At 38.3% G+C, this 18,716-nt stretch overlaps 1 protein-coding gene across 1 annotated transcript in view; it reads right to left on the bottom strand.

Annotated features, from left to right (window-relative positions):
• Positions 1 to 1,307: 1,307 nt before the first annotated feature.
• The window catches only part of LOC127843127 (uncharacterized), a 120,674-nt gene continuing 103,265 nt past the window's right edge, over positions 1,308 to 18,716 (bottom strand). Inside the window, exon 8 of the mRNA XM_052372968.1 lies at positions 1,308 to 1,921. Within this exon, the coding sequence (XP_052228928.1) occupies positions 1,871 to 1,921 (51 nt within the window). The 3' untranslated portion in view covers positions 1,308 to 1,870. The remainder of the gene's footprint in view (positions 1,922 to 18,716) is intronic.

The raw sequence follows: 18,716 nt of genomic DNA, 5'->3' as shown, positions 1-18,716 counted from the left end.
TTAAAATTGGAATAAGTAGTTGAATGACTCAATAATTTAAATAACTCGGTACGTGCATTTATTTACATCTCAAAATTCAATGGTCCAATACCAATGCCACTATTTAACTTACTTTTTACAGAATAAAACGTGATAGATGTTTCCCCTTTTAACGATGATAACAAGAATACTCCTGTGACTAAAATTGGGTCACTTTATACACCCGCAGCGTTCCGCGTGTGACCAGAAATCGATCACTGTGACCAAAAATTGGTCACTATGACTTTGACCACTTTGACCACATATTGATTACTGTGTGACCGAAAAACTGGTCAAAATAACGGCCGTGACCACTTTTGGGATTCTCGCATGGTTAACACTTTTAAATCGTAAACTAAATCGACTGAACTATTTAAAACAGACTATTTGAACTAAAAATTAACCTAACGTCTGCTAAAATAGTACAGCTTTCTTACATGATGCTTAAATATAGAACATTTATACTATATGTAAACACCGCAGTGTGTTGCTATGTACAAATTACCCACAAGTCAACATTCCTTTTAAGTAATTCCATATCTTAACGTGTTAATATTTCATGGTCACGTGACCATTGTTACGTCTTCCACTTGCGAAAGCTTCTATAATGTTAGACATTCGCGTGTGCCAGCCATTTATCGACCAAGTCGACCTATTGTTTTGGGTACTTCGCATAGTCATTGGAGGAAACTAAAAACACAACAACATCCACAATGGCGGACAGTGGAGAAACGGCATGACGATTTCAAGTGAAAAATGCAATGCGTATAATAATTATAATTTCGAAGATTATCGTGCAATACATAGGGATAAATAATATATATATATATATATATATATTCATTAATTAAATGCCGTGATTTTAGATATAGACAATGCATTTATGTTTTAAATAATCGAGGGGAAATTGCGTCCCGGAACAGATAGTCTCCTAGTCAATTTAAAAAAAAGAACGATTTCCACATTTCTTGTCAAAGTTGCAATTTACAAACATTATTTGATTTAAATGTAATGGGATCTGTGAAAAGTCAATTCCATACGCATATGTTTACTTATTATGTTTGTTTTAACTCACTGACTATTGCGATGATGATGCCAAGACAAGTATTTAAAGAAAATGTAAAACATTTAATAAAACCCCAATTCATATCAATGGCGCCATAAAATATGACAAGAGTTTTATACACGGCAGTGTCTGTAATGTAATATCGTCGCATCACCACTACCGTTGCATATGAGTATTTCTATTACGTTATTTAGTCATATCAACCTTATTGTTATAAATGTACATCACCATGTGTAAAAGTTTATATAGTCACATCTACACTACCGTTGTACATGACGATTTCTATAACGGTATGAAGTCACATCTCCACTACCGTTGCTCAGAACGGACAACGTGGTATCAAGCATTCAAAACCATACACGTCCTTTTCTGCGAGACTGCAAACATTTAAACTATACATGCCTTTGTCATCATTCAAACTATTCATGTCTTTGTCAGCATTAAAAGTTTAAATTTAAAACCATACATTTCATTGTCAGCAACGAGTCAAACCTGACATGTCCTTGTCAGCAAAGATTAAAACCATACATGTCCTTTTCATCAAATATTCAAACTAAACATATCCCTGTCAGCATTCAAACCATTCATGTCCTTTTCAGAATTTAAACCATACATTTCTTTGTCAGCAAAGATTCATACCTGACATGTCCTTGTCAGCAAGAATTCAAACCATATATGTCCTTTTCAGCAAATATTCAAACTATAATATCCTTGTCAGCATTCAAACCATTCATGTCCCTGTCAGCAATCAAACCATACATGTCTTGTCAGCGAGACTGTCTTTTTTCAGTTGTATATCGTCGATGCACTATTGGTGATTTTCTCTCCTTTATAAATCTGCACAAAATAAAAAAACACACGCACACATTAAACTATAGATTGCTTTGCATACGGATTTTTCTTCTTACTGTACGAACATAAATATTATTACTTACAACATTACAAACTAATATTTATTCATAATTAAAATTACGGTAGAGATTATACAAGTTTGAATGCTCATTTGAGATGTTTTATGAAACTCTATCGAAGTAATATTAAAACTTAGCTATAAACAAAATTAATGTATACGCTGTTGAAGAACAACACAAGGTTTACACAGAACAGTATCTTATGAGATGAGTACGGCAGCTGTACAAACGGTGGCATTATCGTCCATTTTGTTTCTTATGCTTGCGCGTCAGTATGTTTACTGAAACTGTTATATATTACATACATTCTTATTAAAACTAGTATTCAAACAAACCAATTTAAACGAGAGCTCCTCATCAAAGCTTATTTTTGTCGCACCATTAATGGTTCTCTGAAATGTTCTTATGACCTGGAATGAAACAGAAAGTAATAAATCACAGAGGTAAAAGCTTATCTTATAAACTATATACTAAAGATCGTTTATCTTATGTAAATATTCCCGTTATTAAACCACGCGCAAAAATGCACCAAAAGTATGATTGTGCTACAGGTGTCGTTTATCAGTAGTATGAGTGTGCTACAGGTGTCGTTGATCAGTAGTGCCAGATAAGCACCGTGGAGGCCTATAGGCAATGACACTTTTCGGGCCCACGCCATTAGCCCCTAGTCGGCCTAGTGCTTAGTAGAGCGCCACTGCCCAGTCGATTTCACTCGTTTTCATTTGCAAAACATTACGGTTTTGCAAATAATAGATGATTGTCACTTGGTAAGAAAATGTCAAGCCTTTAATTAGAACATAACGTTGATATAAAACTATTTACTTTGTCAAATAATAAGATCAGGCTAAGCAAGTACAGAAAAAAAAATCATCACGTGGCCCATGCGCAGTTGCCAACTCTGCTTAATGGGTAATTCCGTACTGCTTAAAAATCAGATAACCCTGGGCTTAGTTTGGTTGTATAATGTGTCCTCGCTTATCAGCTAACCCGTGTGCTTATTTCGGTTGTATAATATATCCTTCCTAATCAGCTAACCCATGTGCTTATTTTGATTGTATAGTTGGTCCTCGCTAACCAGCTAACCCGTGTGCTTATTTTGGTTGTATAATGGGTTCTCGCTAACCAGCTAACCCGTGTGCTATTTTTATTGTATAATAAGTCCTTGCTTATCAACTAACCCATGTGCTTATTTTGGTTGCATAATGGGTCCTCTCTTATCAGCTAACCGCGTGCTTATTTTGGTTGTATAGTGGATCCTCTCTTATCAGCTAACCCGTGTGCTTATTTTGTTTGTATAGTGGGTCCTCGCTAATCAGCTAACCGCGTGCTTATTTTGGTTGCATAATGGGTCCTCTCTTATCAGCTAACCGCGTGCTTATTTTGGTTGTATAGTGGGTCCTCGCTAATCAGCTAATCCGTGTGCTTATTTTGGTTGTATAGTGGGTCCTCGCTTATCAGCTAACCCGCGTGCTTATTTTGGTTGTAAAGTGGGTCCTCGCTTATCAGCTAATCCGTTACTTCTTTTGGTTGTATAGTGGGTCCTCTTGTAGTTATAATTTCATTTTGCACTATTATGTGCATTAGACGCTGTCTATAAACATGTGTTAGTATGTTAAAAATTTAATGTGTGCGTCATTTAAATCAAGTTAAAAATGCTTATGAATTGAATATGATGAATAAACAAACGTTTTAATCTCAAGTGTTTATGATTGTATACGAATTCGGACAGGACATTAGAAATAACATGACCACTCAATTATACGCATTTAATTACATATACGTTTATAAAGATACTGTACCTAGTGTTCCCATAAATACAATGTCGTCGTTATCACGTAAATGCATGACTTATTATAGAAATATTAAACATTATGCTCTTTAGATATAATTTAACTCGTCCGCGGACTACATCTAACTCCTCCGCGGACTACAACTAACTCCTCCGCGTACTACATTTCACTCCTCCGCGGACTACATCTAACTCCTTCGCTGCCTACATCTAACTCATCAGCGGACTATATCTAACTCCTCCGCGGACTACATCTAACTCCTCAGCGGACTATATCTAAGTGCGTGCACATCCAACAAGCGTGTTCTCGCATCTGCATACACATGACAATGACGTAGTGACATAATTGCATGTTCAAAAATTACAATGACGTAGTGACATCATGGCATGTAAGCAAAGGAAAATTTCGTAGATACATGATGGCATGTATACAATGCCAACGTATGGCAAAAAAAAAACAATAAATCACACGAGAACTCAGAACTCGGATAGTCGGAGGTGACGTTAGGAGAAAGTTTACTTGCAATTAAAATTACGTAATGCCAAAACTAATCGTTTGCCGACATTTGTCTAAAGTTGTTTAGTGATAGCAAAAAACATTCTCAATGAATATTTTCCTCACATTAAATGCGGTACCACCGAAACCTCCACGAACACAAAGGTAAGTCAGATGAACCGCATTGTAAGAAAACTTGACTTAACACATGTGCGTAAAGTGTTACCCAAGATTAGCCTGTTCACACTTGCACATGCATTCAAGGACGACACTTTCCGCTTGTATGTTTTTTTCGTATAAAGAAATTCTTTTCCATAAGCAAATTCGGTGTCGGTGGAAATTTTCATGCAATATAAAGCCTGTGCATATTGTACCGGCAAATCTTGGAGGACGCTTTACGCAAATGCTTTAAACCCTGTTTTCCCAGAACAATGCTAATATATGTTTCCTAAACAAATGATTACCTAAAGTTTGCCTTCCTCTTTTGTGACTTTCTTTTGCTCAACTCAGAACATGAGTTGTGAGTAACCGCTCAGCTGAGTATTGAGAATGTCGGTCACCGAAAGTATCCACTCAGCTGAGTATTGAGAATGTCGGTCACCGCAAGTATCCACTCAGCTGAGTTTTGAGAATGTCGGTCACCGCAAGTATCTACTCAGCTGAGTATTGAGAATATCGGTCATTGCTAGTATCCACTCAGCTGAGGATTGAGAATGTCGGTCACCGCAAGTATCCACTCAGCTGAGTATTGATAATATCGGTCATTGCTAGTATCCACTCAGCTGAGGATTGAAAATGTCGGTCACCGCATGTATCCACTCAGCTGAGTATTGAGAATGGCGGTCACCGCCAGTATCCACTCAGCTGAGTATTGAGAATGTCGGTCACCGCAAGTATCCACTCAGCTGAGTTTTGTGAATGTCTGTCACCGCAAGTGCCCACTCAGCTGAGTATTGAGCATGTCGGTAACCGCAAGTATCCACTCAGCTGAGTATTGAGAATATCGGTCATTGGTAGTATCCACTCAGCTGAGGATTAAGAATGTCGGTCAGCGCAAGTATTCACTCAGCTGAGTATTGAGAATGTCGGTCACCGCAATTATCTACTCAGCTTGGTAATTAGAATGTCGGTCACCGCAAGTATCAACTCAGCTGAGTATTGAGAATGTCGGTAACCGCAAGTATCCACTCAGCTGAGTATTGAGAATATCGGTCATTGCTAGTATCTACTCAGCTGAGGATTGAGAATGTCGGTCACCGCAAGTATTCACTCAGCTGAGTATTGAGAATGTCGGTCATCGCAAGTTTCCACTCAGCTTGGTAATGAGAATGTCGATCACCGCAAGTATCCACTCAGCTGAGTATTGAGAATATCGGTCATTGCTAGTATCTACTCAGCTAAGGATTGAGAATGTCGATCACCGCAAGTATCCACTCAGCTTGGTAATGAGGATGTCGATCACCGCAAGTATCCACTCAGCTGAGTATTGAGAATGTCGGTAACCACAAGTATCCACTCAGCTGAGTATTGAGAATGTCGGTCACCGCAAGTATCCACTCAGCTGAGTATTGAGAATGTCGGTAACCGCAAGTATCCACTCAGCTGTGTATTGAGAATGTCGGTAACCGCAAGTATCCACTCAGCTGAGTATTGAGAATGTCGGTAACCGCAAGTATCCACTGAGCTGAGAATTGAGCATGTCGGTCAGCTGAGTATTGAGAACGGCGGTCACCGCAAGAATATACTCAGCTGAGTATTGAGAATGTCGGTCACCGCAAGAATCCACTCAGCTTGGTAATGATAATGTCGGTCACCGCAAGTATCCACTCAGCTGAGTATTGAGAATGTCGGTAACCGCAAGTATCCACTCAGCTGAGTATTGAGAATATCGGCCATTGCTAGTATCCACTCAGCTGAGGATTGAGAATGTCAGTCACCGCAAGTATCCACTCAGCTGAGTATTGAGAATGTCGGTCACCGCAAGTATCCACTCAGCTGAGTTTTGTGAATGTCTGTCACCGCAAGTATCCACTCAGCTGAGTATTGAGAATGTCGGTCACCGCAAGTATCCACTCAGCTGAGTTTTGTGAAGGTCGGTCACCGCAAGTATTCACTCAGCTGAGGATTGAGAATGTCGGTAACCGCAAGTATCCACTCAGCTGAGTATTGAGAATATCGGTCGTTGCTAGTATCCACTCAGCTGAGAATTAAGAATGTCGGTCACCGCAAGTATCCACTCAGCTGAGTATTGAGAATGTCGGTATCCGCAAGTATCCACTCAGCTGAGTATTGAGAATATCGGTTACCGCAAGTATCCACTCAGCTGAGGATTGAGAATGTCGGTCACCTCAATTATCCACTCAGCAGAGTATTGAGAATATCGGTCATTGCTAGTATCCACTCAGCTGAGGATTGAGAATGTCGGTCACCGCAAGTATCCACTCAGCTGAGGATTGAGAATGTCGGTCACAGCAAATATCCACTCAGCTGAGGATTAGGAATGTCGGTCACCGCAAGTATCTACTCGGCTGAGTATTGAGAATGTCGGCAACCGCAAGTATCCACTCAGCTGAGTATTGAGAATATCGGTAACCGCAAGTATCCACTCAGCTGAGGATTGAGAATGTCGGTCACCGCAAGTATCCACTCAGCTGAGTATTGAGAATATCGGTCATTGCTAATATCCACTCAGCTGAGGATTGAGAATGTCGGTCACCGCAAGTATCCACTCAGCTGATGATTGAGAATGTCGGTCACAGCAAATATCCACTCAGCTGAGTTTTGAGAATGTCGGTAACCGCAAGTATCCACTCAGCTGAGTATTGAGAATGTCGGTTACCGCAAGTATCCACTCAGCTGAGTATTGAGAATATCGGTCATTGCTAGTATCCACTCAGCTGAGGATTGATAATGTCGGTCACCGCAAGTATCCACTCAGCTGAGTATTGAGAATGTCGGTCAGCTTAGTATTGAAAATGTCGGTAACCGCAAGAACAATCTCATATCCCAGCTAATGGAGTTGTGAGTATCCACTCAGCTTAGTATTGAGAATGTCGGTAACCGCAGGTATCCACTCAGCTGAGTTTTGTGAATGTCGGTCACCGCAAGTATCCACTCAGCTGAGTATTGAGAATATCGGTCATTGCTAGTATCCACTCAGCTGAGTATTGAGAATGTCGGTAACCGCAAGTATCCACTCAGCTTGGTAATGAGAATGTCGGTCACCGCAAGTATCCACTCAGCTGCGTTTTGTGAATGTCGGTCACCGCAAGTATCCACTCAGCTGAGTATTGAGAATGTCGGTAACCGCAAGTATCCACTCAGCTGAGTATTGAGAATATCGGTCATTGCTAGTATCCTCTCAGCTGAGGATTGAGAATGTCGGTCACCGCAAGTATCCACTCAGCTGAGTATTGAGAATGTCGGTCACCGCAAGGTTCCACTCAGCTTGGTAATGAGAATGTCGGTCACCGCAAGTATCCTCTCAGCTGAGTATTGAGAATGTCTGTCACTGCAAGCATCCACTCAGCTGAGTATTGAGAATGTCGGTCAGCTGAGGATTGAGAACGGCGGTCACCGCAAGTATCCACTCAGTTGTGTATTGAGAATGTCTGTCACCGCAAGTATCCACTCAGCTGAGTGCTGAGAATATCGGTCAGCTGAGTATTGAGAACGGCGGTCACCGCAAGAACAGTCTCTGGCCCAGTTGTGACTATCCACTCAGCTGTGTATTGAGAATGTCGGTAACCGCAAGTATCCACTCAGCTGAGTATTGAGAATGTCTGTCACCGCAAGTATCCACTCAGCTGAGTATTAAGAATGTCTGTCACCGCAAGTATCCACTCAGCTGAGTATTAAGAATGTCTGTCACCGCAAGTATCCACTCAGCTGAGTATTGAGAATGTCGTTCAGCTGAGTATTGAGAACGGCGGTCACCGCAAGTATCTACTCAGCTGAGTATTGAGAACGGTGTTCACTGCTAGTATCTACTCAGCTGAGTATTGAGAATGTCGGTCACCGCACGAACAATCTCTGGCCCAGTTGTGACTATCCACTCAGCTGAGGATTGAGAATGTCGGTAACCGCAAGTATCCACTCAGCTGAGTATTGAGAATGTCGGTCACAGCAAATATCCACTCAGCTGTGTATTGAGAATGTCGGTCACCGCAAGTGTCCACTCAGCTGTGTATTGAGAATGTCGGTCACCGCAAGTATCCACTCAGCTGTGTATTGAGAATGTCGGTCACAGCAAGTATCCACTCAGCTGTGTATTGAGAATGTTGGTTATCACAAGAACTATCTCATATAACAGATCATGGGATATGCACTTTTTCTTCCGCAAAATCAGGGTTGAGTCGAGCCCAGAACTTTCTAAAAAAAAACTTGTGTGTACACTAAATCGATGGTCAAACTCATATTATTAAAAAAACAACAATAAAAAAACATAAAAGTTGATATTATTGACTTATGTACGTTCGTGAAACTATTCCTTGAACTTCTTCTACCTCTTTGCTGCCGTCCTCGTCCCGCGCTGTTCCCGGCCACGCCCTGTGTGCGGGAAGCACGAGGAAACACGTGGGCACAAAACCCACGTGCACCATTTGTATCAGCGTGCTGAGGAAGGGGTCAGTCATGCGCGACTCGCCCGGAAGTAACGGACATTCCGTAACTACAATAGATTAAGGAGTCAGTCATGCGCGACTCGCCCGGAAGTGACGGACATTTCGTGACTGAAATTTCTAGGTGCATAATTAGTTTTGTATTATATCTCTTAACAAGTCTTGGGTTTATGCTCTTGGAAAGGGTCAGTCATGACAGACTCGCCCGGAAGAGACATTTCGTGACTGAAATCATTTGGTGCGTAATTATTATTTTTTATAAGCTTCTACAAATGTATTGAGTTTATAGTCATTGATACTGCAAAACCATTATTTTTCGTGTTATATTAATTTTGGTATATTTTGTGGGTTGACAGACCTTCAAATTTAACATTAATGCATTTGTAAATGACCGACGCAAATTTCGCACAAAAATCAGAAATTCACAACACAATTCTTGTTTAAACCACGATATTTAATGCCGATGATGACAAATTGTTTTACAGTTTTTGGATAGTATGCTTCTATTTTTCTAGACATAGAAAGCACACATACGCTTCAATTTAACATATTTAAAGTTGAATATATATATATATATATATATATATATATATATATATATATATATATATATATATATATATATATATATATATATATATATATATGTATATACATATATATATATATATATATATATATATATATATATATATATATATAATGAATGGCAATGACGCGAAAAGGCACGCGTTTTAGAGTAACAGGAGAGTCTGTTCTCAAAACTACTTCAGTAGACCATGTTATGATAACATTGAGCACTAAAACATCAGTTGCTTCGTGCGCAAATTTTGACTGCGCATTAGTTGTATTTTATGTCTACAAAAAACGTCCGTATACAAATTTCTTTCTTAGTTTGTTAATATGATTCGGTGTATGGTAAGATTTAATATATACGAGCAATTGAACGCAAAAACGATTTTATCATGCACGTGTGATGATCGTGGCTACTCACGTGGCATGTCGTTGATCGTCTTCTCGTGAATGGGAGCACGTGACACGTGACTGGACAGGACATCGACCCTCAGAGCGCTGAGGACCACCAACTTGTCAACACAGCTGCAACAGAACAACGCACACATTACCAGACCATACAAATGTCATTAACATGTCGCCTTTGCGTAGAGGATATGGTGTCCGCCTGGCGACCGGAAGGTCAAGGGTTGGATGCCAGGTGAAGGGAACAGTTTTGAACCCCCCCCCCCCCCCCCCCCAAAAAAAAAAAAAAGACACCAAGTACTGGTTCTACCCAGAAAACGGACTCGATAATTTCAATAAGCCTTTGGCGTTCGATAGGATCAAGCTTTAATAAGAAGGTAAACTAAATCCGCCATACAAACGTCATACACATACCATACTCATGTCATACTCGGGTCATGCAAATGTCATACACACGTCATACAGTTACATGTCATTCGCTCCCATTATTTCTCAAAACTGAACTGATCAAAGATGTTTATTATAAAGTATTCACTAGAAAACACACAAGTCTGGCGATGGGAAACATATGTTTAGTTGCAGAGTTTTATATTGGGAACCACTCTTTATCTTATTATTGGTAACGGGAACCACTCTTCATCTTTGTTATTTGAACAGATACCACTCTACCACTTTTTATTTAGAACGGCAACCTCTCTTTCACTTTTTATTGGTATCGGAAACCACTCTACCACATTTGACCGGGAACGGGAACCACTCTACTTATTTTCTATTTGTAACGGGAAAAACACTACCACTTTTATCGGGAACAGGAACCATTGCAACTCAGCATGTTTTACGGGTAAATGATACACACTCGCACTATTGATACACTTATAAAAAACAAGATTATACTGTGTTTTTCATCATGAAATGCTTTCATACCCAATTGTTTATATTGTCATTTTCTTCGTTCCGATATTCGCAATTCGACCAAACAGGATACTCTTAGTATACAATAAATATGTACTTGGCCTAATGAAACACAAACTGCAATTTTTTTTATCAAAATATGACATTAAAATGAATGAACCTTGATTTGGAGAAACGGGGCTTAATGCATCTGTGTAAAGAGTCTTTCATTAATAGGCTGCGCAGTCACTGTCTAATCAGAGACGATACTTTCCGCTTTAAAATGTTTTTTTTTGTTAAAAGGAAGTCTCTTCTCAAAAAATCCTATCTATGCGGAAAGTTTCATTTCAGATTAAAATGTGCGAACTACACTGGCTAATAAGGGTTGACACTTTACGCATGTGCATTAAGCTCCGTTTTCTAGAGTGAGGCACAGATCATACAATATCAATACAAAACCACGTGTACCTGCTGATGCACATGTCGACTATCCAGCTGCACACGTGGTGACAGGTTGTCGGCCTGAGAATCGTGTTAACTAGAATAACTGAAAACTAGATACAAAAAGGCCACTAGACAGAATCACTAAAAACGAGAAATTGAGTCGCGTTCTGGGAAAACAGTGCAATTTCGCTAAGTAATGAATTCCTTTAAACGAACCTGGCATCAAAGCAGAAAGTGTCGTCTTTGACTGTACATGCCAATCTGGGACGCAACTTACCGCATATGCATTTAACCCGATTTTCCCAGGGATATGCAACTTCATATTTTAAATAGAATAATCATAGCAAAGGGTTGCACAATCATATTTATTTAGACAAGAAAAAAGATTTTCCAAAGACACGTAATCATTAGAATTAATCAAAGTACTGACAGTACTGGTGTGACGATGCTTTTGAATAGGATGGATATAAAAGCATCAATTTAAGTTTATCTACATCACCACAATTGTGTACGTGGTTACGAACAAAAAATTGGGTACACAAATTTTGAGTACGAACAAATTATGCAAAAAAATTTGGGTACGAACACAAATTTGTGTACGAACATAAATTTGGGTACCAAAAAATGGGTACGAACAAAAAGTTCACATTTTTACCATAGGCTTTGTCAATGACCTTTATAGTATGGGTGGCTTTGTTATTATTTATTGTTATCATGTAACTGTATGATTGTGTATATGTTTACAATACACAAAGCATAAATAATTATATAATATACTGATTGAGCTTATATTTATCTGAGAACTATAGCCAGGTCAATTAAGGACTTAAAATACAATTGTTTGTTCTGATTTCATAAAGACTTGACCATGCATGTCCTAGATTTCAAAATCAAGGCCCTGGTCTGACACATTTGTAACATTAACGTTAAACTGTTACCAGGATTCTGAAATTAGCTTTTATTGAACTATGTAAAGAAATCTAAATCAGGCATTGATTTTCCTTGTTTTAAAACAGTCATAGATCAGCTGTGGCCTCTCGGTAATGACCCATTTTTGCTTACTTGTCACACCCTTAAAACTTTCCGCACTTCTATAATAGCAAATCAGGACTTAGGCTATATTCAATGGTTCATTTAAACTTTAGCTCTGTTACAAGAGTGATGGTAAAGTCAAGTCACATATTTAAATCTAGGCCATGTCAAAATCCAAGTGTCGAAAACAAATGAAAGATGCGTTCATTAATAATTGTCCAATTGTTTACTACTGCTGTGAGTTTTTATATTATATAACTGATGACCATCATGCGAGAGAAAATTCACATTTTCTTAGTATATCAGGTTTAGCAGCCTTTTAGATAACAAAGTTGGCTAGTTTTCAATGTCGCTCCTGGGGAACAAACCCGCAGCGCAACCTCTTGCAATCAAAGTCGACACTAAACCACTAGGCTTTTAGGAAGATTCTGAAATTGTTCGATCCCTCGAGAGCAACCAAACCAAAAATTAAGTCAAATATTGCAGACTCAGTTTATTGAGTCGGCTCATGAGAGATAATGGAGCTCGATTGGTCATTTTCGGCTCGGGTACTACTTACATGTACCCCGGTTACTCTTAAGTATACTTAACGCTAAATACCCGGGGTACAAGTAAGTATACTGAAGGTTACCCGGGGTACATGTCAGTAGTACCCGAGCCGACAATGACCAAGCGAGCGATAATGGAAGGTGTTACATTTTTCACGCCCCCTAGCATCGCCTTAAGCAGTTTTCAGTTATCAACAGTAAAGTGCTGGAGTGATTGATCAAGGGACCAGAAAAAAACTTGCTTACTGTTCGAAATAAAATCATTTGATTAAGGACAAATCTATTATTTGAGCCAGGTCACGGGAAAAGCGTAGTCCAATCAGTATCCAATTAAACTATTTGCAAACAGCTTTCAAGCGACCGCAGTCTGATCTGGATCCAAACTGGCCACAATCGCCTTAATGTCTCTTTTACTGTGACACAGTTCATTTAACTTTAAAATGATATAAGGTAAAAACATAGAAACAAGAAAGAGTACAAACCAGTAAAGAGTTTGTAATCATTCAGCTTGTTGATCTGCAAATTCCCTATGATATGTTGATATCGAGTATCATAGTCATTCAATAAGTCGCAACATGCTCGGATACAATTTATAAAGCAAAGTGTGACTTAAGTTGATAACTAAAAATACCAGTGTGCCAGTTTTGCCGTGTAAAACTGTCAAGATCCAGAAAGTCCTTCATTCACATCGAATATATCCTTCGAATTCCATCCATTGTTGTCATAAGCGGATATTTAGTGAATAAATAACCCAAATATCCTAAATGACAGTTTCTCAATAGTCAAACAAGCCGATTATTGCTGTAAGAAAGTTTGACACGAGTACCAACATTCTCTCATGGGCGCGGCCATTGTTGTATGTTGAGGCACGAACGACAACTCTGCTAGTAGAATGCTATCAATGATAATCAGCGAGGTATGCCGATTAGAAAAATCGAGCTATCTCAATCGGACTGGCTCGGTCTTTTACATAGGTCGCCATTGTGAGGAAGTTTTTATGATAACTTAGACGAGCTGCTTCTCTGAAGCAGCATCGTCAATAAATGGTGAGGCAGTGAGACCAACGTCATATTGAATAACAGGGTACATTTCCAAAAAATGTTAAAGTGCAGTAAAATTTTATTTCTTAAGTTTACTGAAATGAACAAGTAAATTAAGGGTAAATTACAACTCTGTGTGTCGGAATATACAAAAGTTATAAAGGCTTTCATCATTTTAAGAATTTAATATTATAATAGAGTTATTAAAGTAAATTCGAACTTAAAACAATAACAGTGATGGGAAAAGCGTTAAACTTACTTTTGCATTTAACAGCATTGAGGACACTATATTTTATTGTTACAGTGGACAGTGAAATGAAAAGCGTAAATAATTTATCAACTCTATTGTCTTGAATTGAAACATCATTGTACAGCAGAAACAATGTACTTAACATGGAGTGTATTTGTGTCTTAAAGCTATTTAAAAGAATCAGTTAAATTACACCGTCACATGAAATTAAAAATTATTCCGTCCGAAAACACCATAGACGACAGAAACAACAGTGCACTATAACGAAACATTGTTTAAAATTACTTCTGAAAACGATGTATTACATAAATAATTGAGAGTCGTTTTGGGACAACTTGGCTTAATACCAGTGCGCAAAGTGTCGTCCCAGATTAGCCAGTGCAGTCCGCACAGGCTAATAGGGGACGACACTTTTCGCATGTATGGTATTTGCTTTTAAAGAAAGTTTCTTCTTAGCGGACTGCATACGCTCCTCTAGGACGACACTTTACGCACACGCATTAACCCCGCATTTTTTCCAGAGCGAGGTAAATAGGCTCGTAGACAAGTATAAATCAACGATTATGTTGACCAACAATTCATTTATGTATCAAAGTTATATAATCATGGCAAAAGGTTGCACTTTCGAATCGATTAAATGCGAATAAAAAGACTAACACCACTTCGTAAGCGATGCTTTATTGAAATAATTATCAATTCTAGTGTATACTTGCTCATATTTCAAGTTCCAGACTTGTAGAGGCGAATACGGCTTGTCTCGCGGGTCGAGTATCCCGGGAAGTTCCACGGCGATCCGCGCTTTACACAGCTCCGGAATGTTCACGTCGTAATATTCGCGCTTCATTGCGATTCCTAGCAAAGCCCGTCTAGAAACGGGAAAAGTATACGAACAATAATTACGAGCTTTGTTTCGGGATAACTGTGCGTAATGCATGTGCGTAAAGTGTTAACCCAGATTAGTATGTGCAGTCTTTACAGGCTACTAAGCGACGACACGTTCCGCTTTTATTGTATTGTCCGTTAAAAGGAAGTCTCTTCTTTGCGAACATCTAGTTCCGGTGGAAAGCGTCATCACAGAATAGCATGCGCGGACTGCACATTCTAATCTAAATCGGCACTTTAAGCACATGCATTATGCCAAGTTTCCCCAGAACAAAGATAATTCATTTAACTATTTTGATAGAGATTTGATGCACATTAGTCAAATTAACATTCGTTTGCAAAATTGTAATTATGGCATGCGCCTAAATTTGATGAGGGATTGCTGTTTTTTGGAACAGCAAATCATATAGGTATTGGTTAAACAGACACAAAGTGAACCTTAAGCTGCAATAGCGGGAGAAAAACCTTATTCTATACTTCGGTGCTTTATGTATTGCAAGAAATCGATTGCCAAACAACGAGGTACAAAGAAAATTTAGTAGAAAAGACACACACGTACACAGCAAATACACACAAATGAAGGCGTTTTTTTTTCATTTTACGTATGTACGTTTCCATGGCTGAAACGTCCTATCGGTTTCTTTGCATGGTGTCCGCCATTAAACCCGGTGGTCCAATGCTCGATCACAAAGACAACAAGGTTTTGTTAATCCCATAAAATGCCATACGCCTATGCCATTTGATACAATTGAGTTAAAATACGTAAGTTTAAAATGATCTTCGTTTTGGATAATGGGGCTGTGCAGTCCGCACAGGCTAATCAGGGACAACTCTTTCCGCTTTTATTATATTTTTCGTATAAAAGAAGCAAAAATCCCGTGTACGCAGAAATGTTCGTCCCTGAATAGCCTGTACAGCCTAGTTAGGCTAATCTGGGACGACACTTTACGCACATGATTAAAGTACATTATTCACAAAGATATTCTCAAATAGTTGCTAAGAATCACGTTTACATGCTGCCTGCATTCACGTCCGTGTATCCTAGAAACACCGTCTTCTTTAGTCGGAACTCCTCCGGTTCTTCCGTGGGTTGCAATGGGACCATGAGGTTCCGGTACGGCATAATTGTCGTCTGCTCTTGCAATTGTTGTCGGAAACAAGAAATTTAATGTTCGACGTAACGAATATATCATAGTATTAAATTGTTACATCCATTATTTTAAACTTGCACAATTAAACAATTGAATTTAAGTCCGTCATGTGTGTATTTATATACATAGTTGCACATTGAAAATTATAATTATTATGATTTATAAGAAAGCATGCTATAACGAATGTATCATAGAATAAATTGTTACATCCATTATTTTAAACTTGCACAAATAAACAATTGAATTTAAGTCCGTCATGTGTGTATTTATATACATAGTTGCACATTGAAAATTATAATTATTATGATTTATAAGAAAGCATGCTATATATATCAGACATACGAGCATATATTTTCATAATAGTGCTTGTTTTAAGTTAATTAGGATTCTGTCACATTAGTACGGTTTTCACTAACCCACATAAAACACTTTTAAAACAGTTTATCAACTTCAAATGCTTCTTATCAGTTACATCTGCACAAACCGACGCCACAATTCGTGTCATATCTACACATTAACTTCTGACAGTAATCCATCTTTTTTTCAAAACAACATTACATGAAAATGCTCTTAGCACGAATTATCTTTCCGATAAATGGACGTATAGAAACAGCAGTCAATATAACAGTTGTGTAGTTTACAGCCTACAGAGGAATACAATTTGCACTATTGTTCCGATTTAAGTGTTAGCTGTTCATTACAACATTTAAGAGGATTATATTAATACACAACGCATGGATCACTCTAATTACCGAATATTGATAAGTGATTACGATAACATATTCGGTGTTTAAGGGAATATTGGTGTGCACATCTGAAAAAACATCATTTAATTTGTGATTACATTTAATCTACAAACCCCATTAAATTATTATGGCGTTTACGTTTATTTGAATACACAGAAATGAAAGTTTTTTCTCGTTTGCAGTGACATTATGTAACAACAACAGCATTGCTGCAGCAAACGAATGAACCTTTTATTTATTATTAAAATTTATCAAACACATTTGTTTGTTGACGAATCGATCTCCAATCGTTTATTGGTTATGCTTATAGGCTTCAAACTTATTTCTTTTTCATTTTCTAATTTCATAATTTTTAATTTTGCTTCTGGACTTAATATTTTAATTTTATTAATATTTGACAACGGAATATATTCTTTGAAACACTATTCTTTATTTGTTCGTTGCGCATGCGTCAATGCTGATCTAACAGTGTACATGTAATCTGACTCAGTCTTGTTGATGAAGTCATATTGCCAATGTTAACTTTTGAAAGAGAACCTTTGAGCTTTTAAAAACTTAAAGTAACAATCATGCTAAAAAATATCGAATATTTCGTTAAATAAAGCTAACCCATAAAAAAATCAATGTTCCTTTTAGCAAAATGCAAAAGTTCAACGTTAGATTTTGTCTGGTAGAATTGATTTAACGAGATACAAAATGCTCGTTTTTATTTTTTTGTGGCCACAAATAATTCCATTTATATCTCCCGTGAAATATCCGAACATTTACGGGCGAACACGAGATTGGATACGGTAAGCGTCGGAAGCATGACGTAGCTCTCATGAATAATCATACTGTGAAATCAAAATGACTTGTATAAATTATGCAAATGAACGCAACCCGAATGAATCTGATCCTGGCTCGAAAGCGAAAGTAGATTACATCGTGGAACGATATTTAGATATTTAGATGCTTAAAACTTGCCGAATGCTTGTAATATAACGTTTTTACATCAATGTTACTTGTTTTTAGGGTCTTGCTATTGTAATTAACCATCGTATGGTACTACTTGTTGTCGAATGTTTTTATATAGCATTATACAGTAGCCGTATGTATTGGTGAGCGTGATAGTGGCTTTAAGTTTGAATATTGTTAATATTATTAAATAAAAACAAAACATTACCATCAGACAATAATTAACCGTAAATGTTTATTTTATGCGGGCTTAACGACGGGTTAATTTCCAAGGTGCTTACTGTGTAACTTAGTCTTCTGAGAGCTTCGAATTTTAAAAATCTTTCGAATATTAAGATATTTATTTTAAGTACTAGACCAATATGTATACTTGGAGACTTTTCTAACGTTACACTTTTCAAACTTGAATACCTTAGTTATTAGTTAAGATTTTGATTTAAAATTGTACGTGTGATCATATGACTACATTCTGAGCAAGCTCACGATAAAGTCATGCATCCTTGACGATCGGACGCTTTAGCACTAGGTACGGAATCCGGATAGGGCCAAGTTGAGTGTCGCGTGTCGACCTTCGAGGTCGACACACGACATTCAAGCGACATTCTCTCGACGCTCTCTCGACGCGCGACAAATCAGTCGACAGTCAAAATTTGAGTGTTGCATATCGCGCTTGGTTTTAGAAAAAATATATCACAGGAAATCTTGACTGTCGACTGATTTGTCGCGCGTCGTATTGAGCGTCGAGAGAATGTCGCTTGGATGTCGTGTGTCGACCTTCGAGGGCGACATTCGACATTCTCTCGATGCGACACAAATCAGTCGACAGTCAATATGATATATCGCGAAAATGTCGCCTGTCGACCTAAAATCACTAGGTCGACACACGACATTCTCTCGACGC

The sequence above is a fragment of the Dreissena polymorpha genome, chromosome 8, assembly GCF_020536995.1.
Source record: "Dreissena polymorpha isolate Duluth1 chromosome 8, UMN_Dpol_1.0, whole genome shotgun sequence".
NCBI lineage: Eukaryota > Metazoa > Mollusca > Bivalvia > Myida > Dreissenidae > Dreissena > Dreissena polymorpha.
Note: the sequence above shows the minus strand (reverse complement) of the source record. Positions and strands in the feature narration are given on the sequence as shown.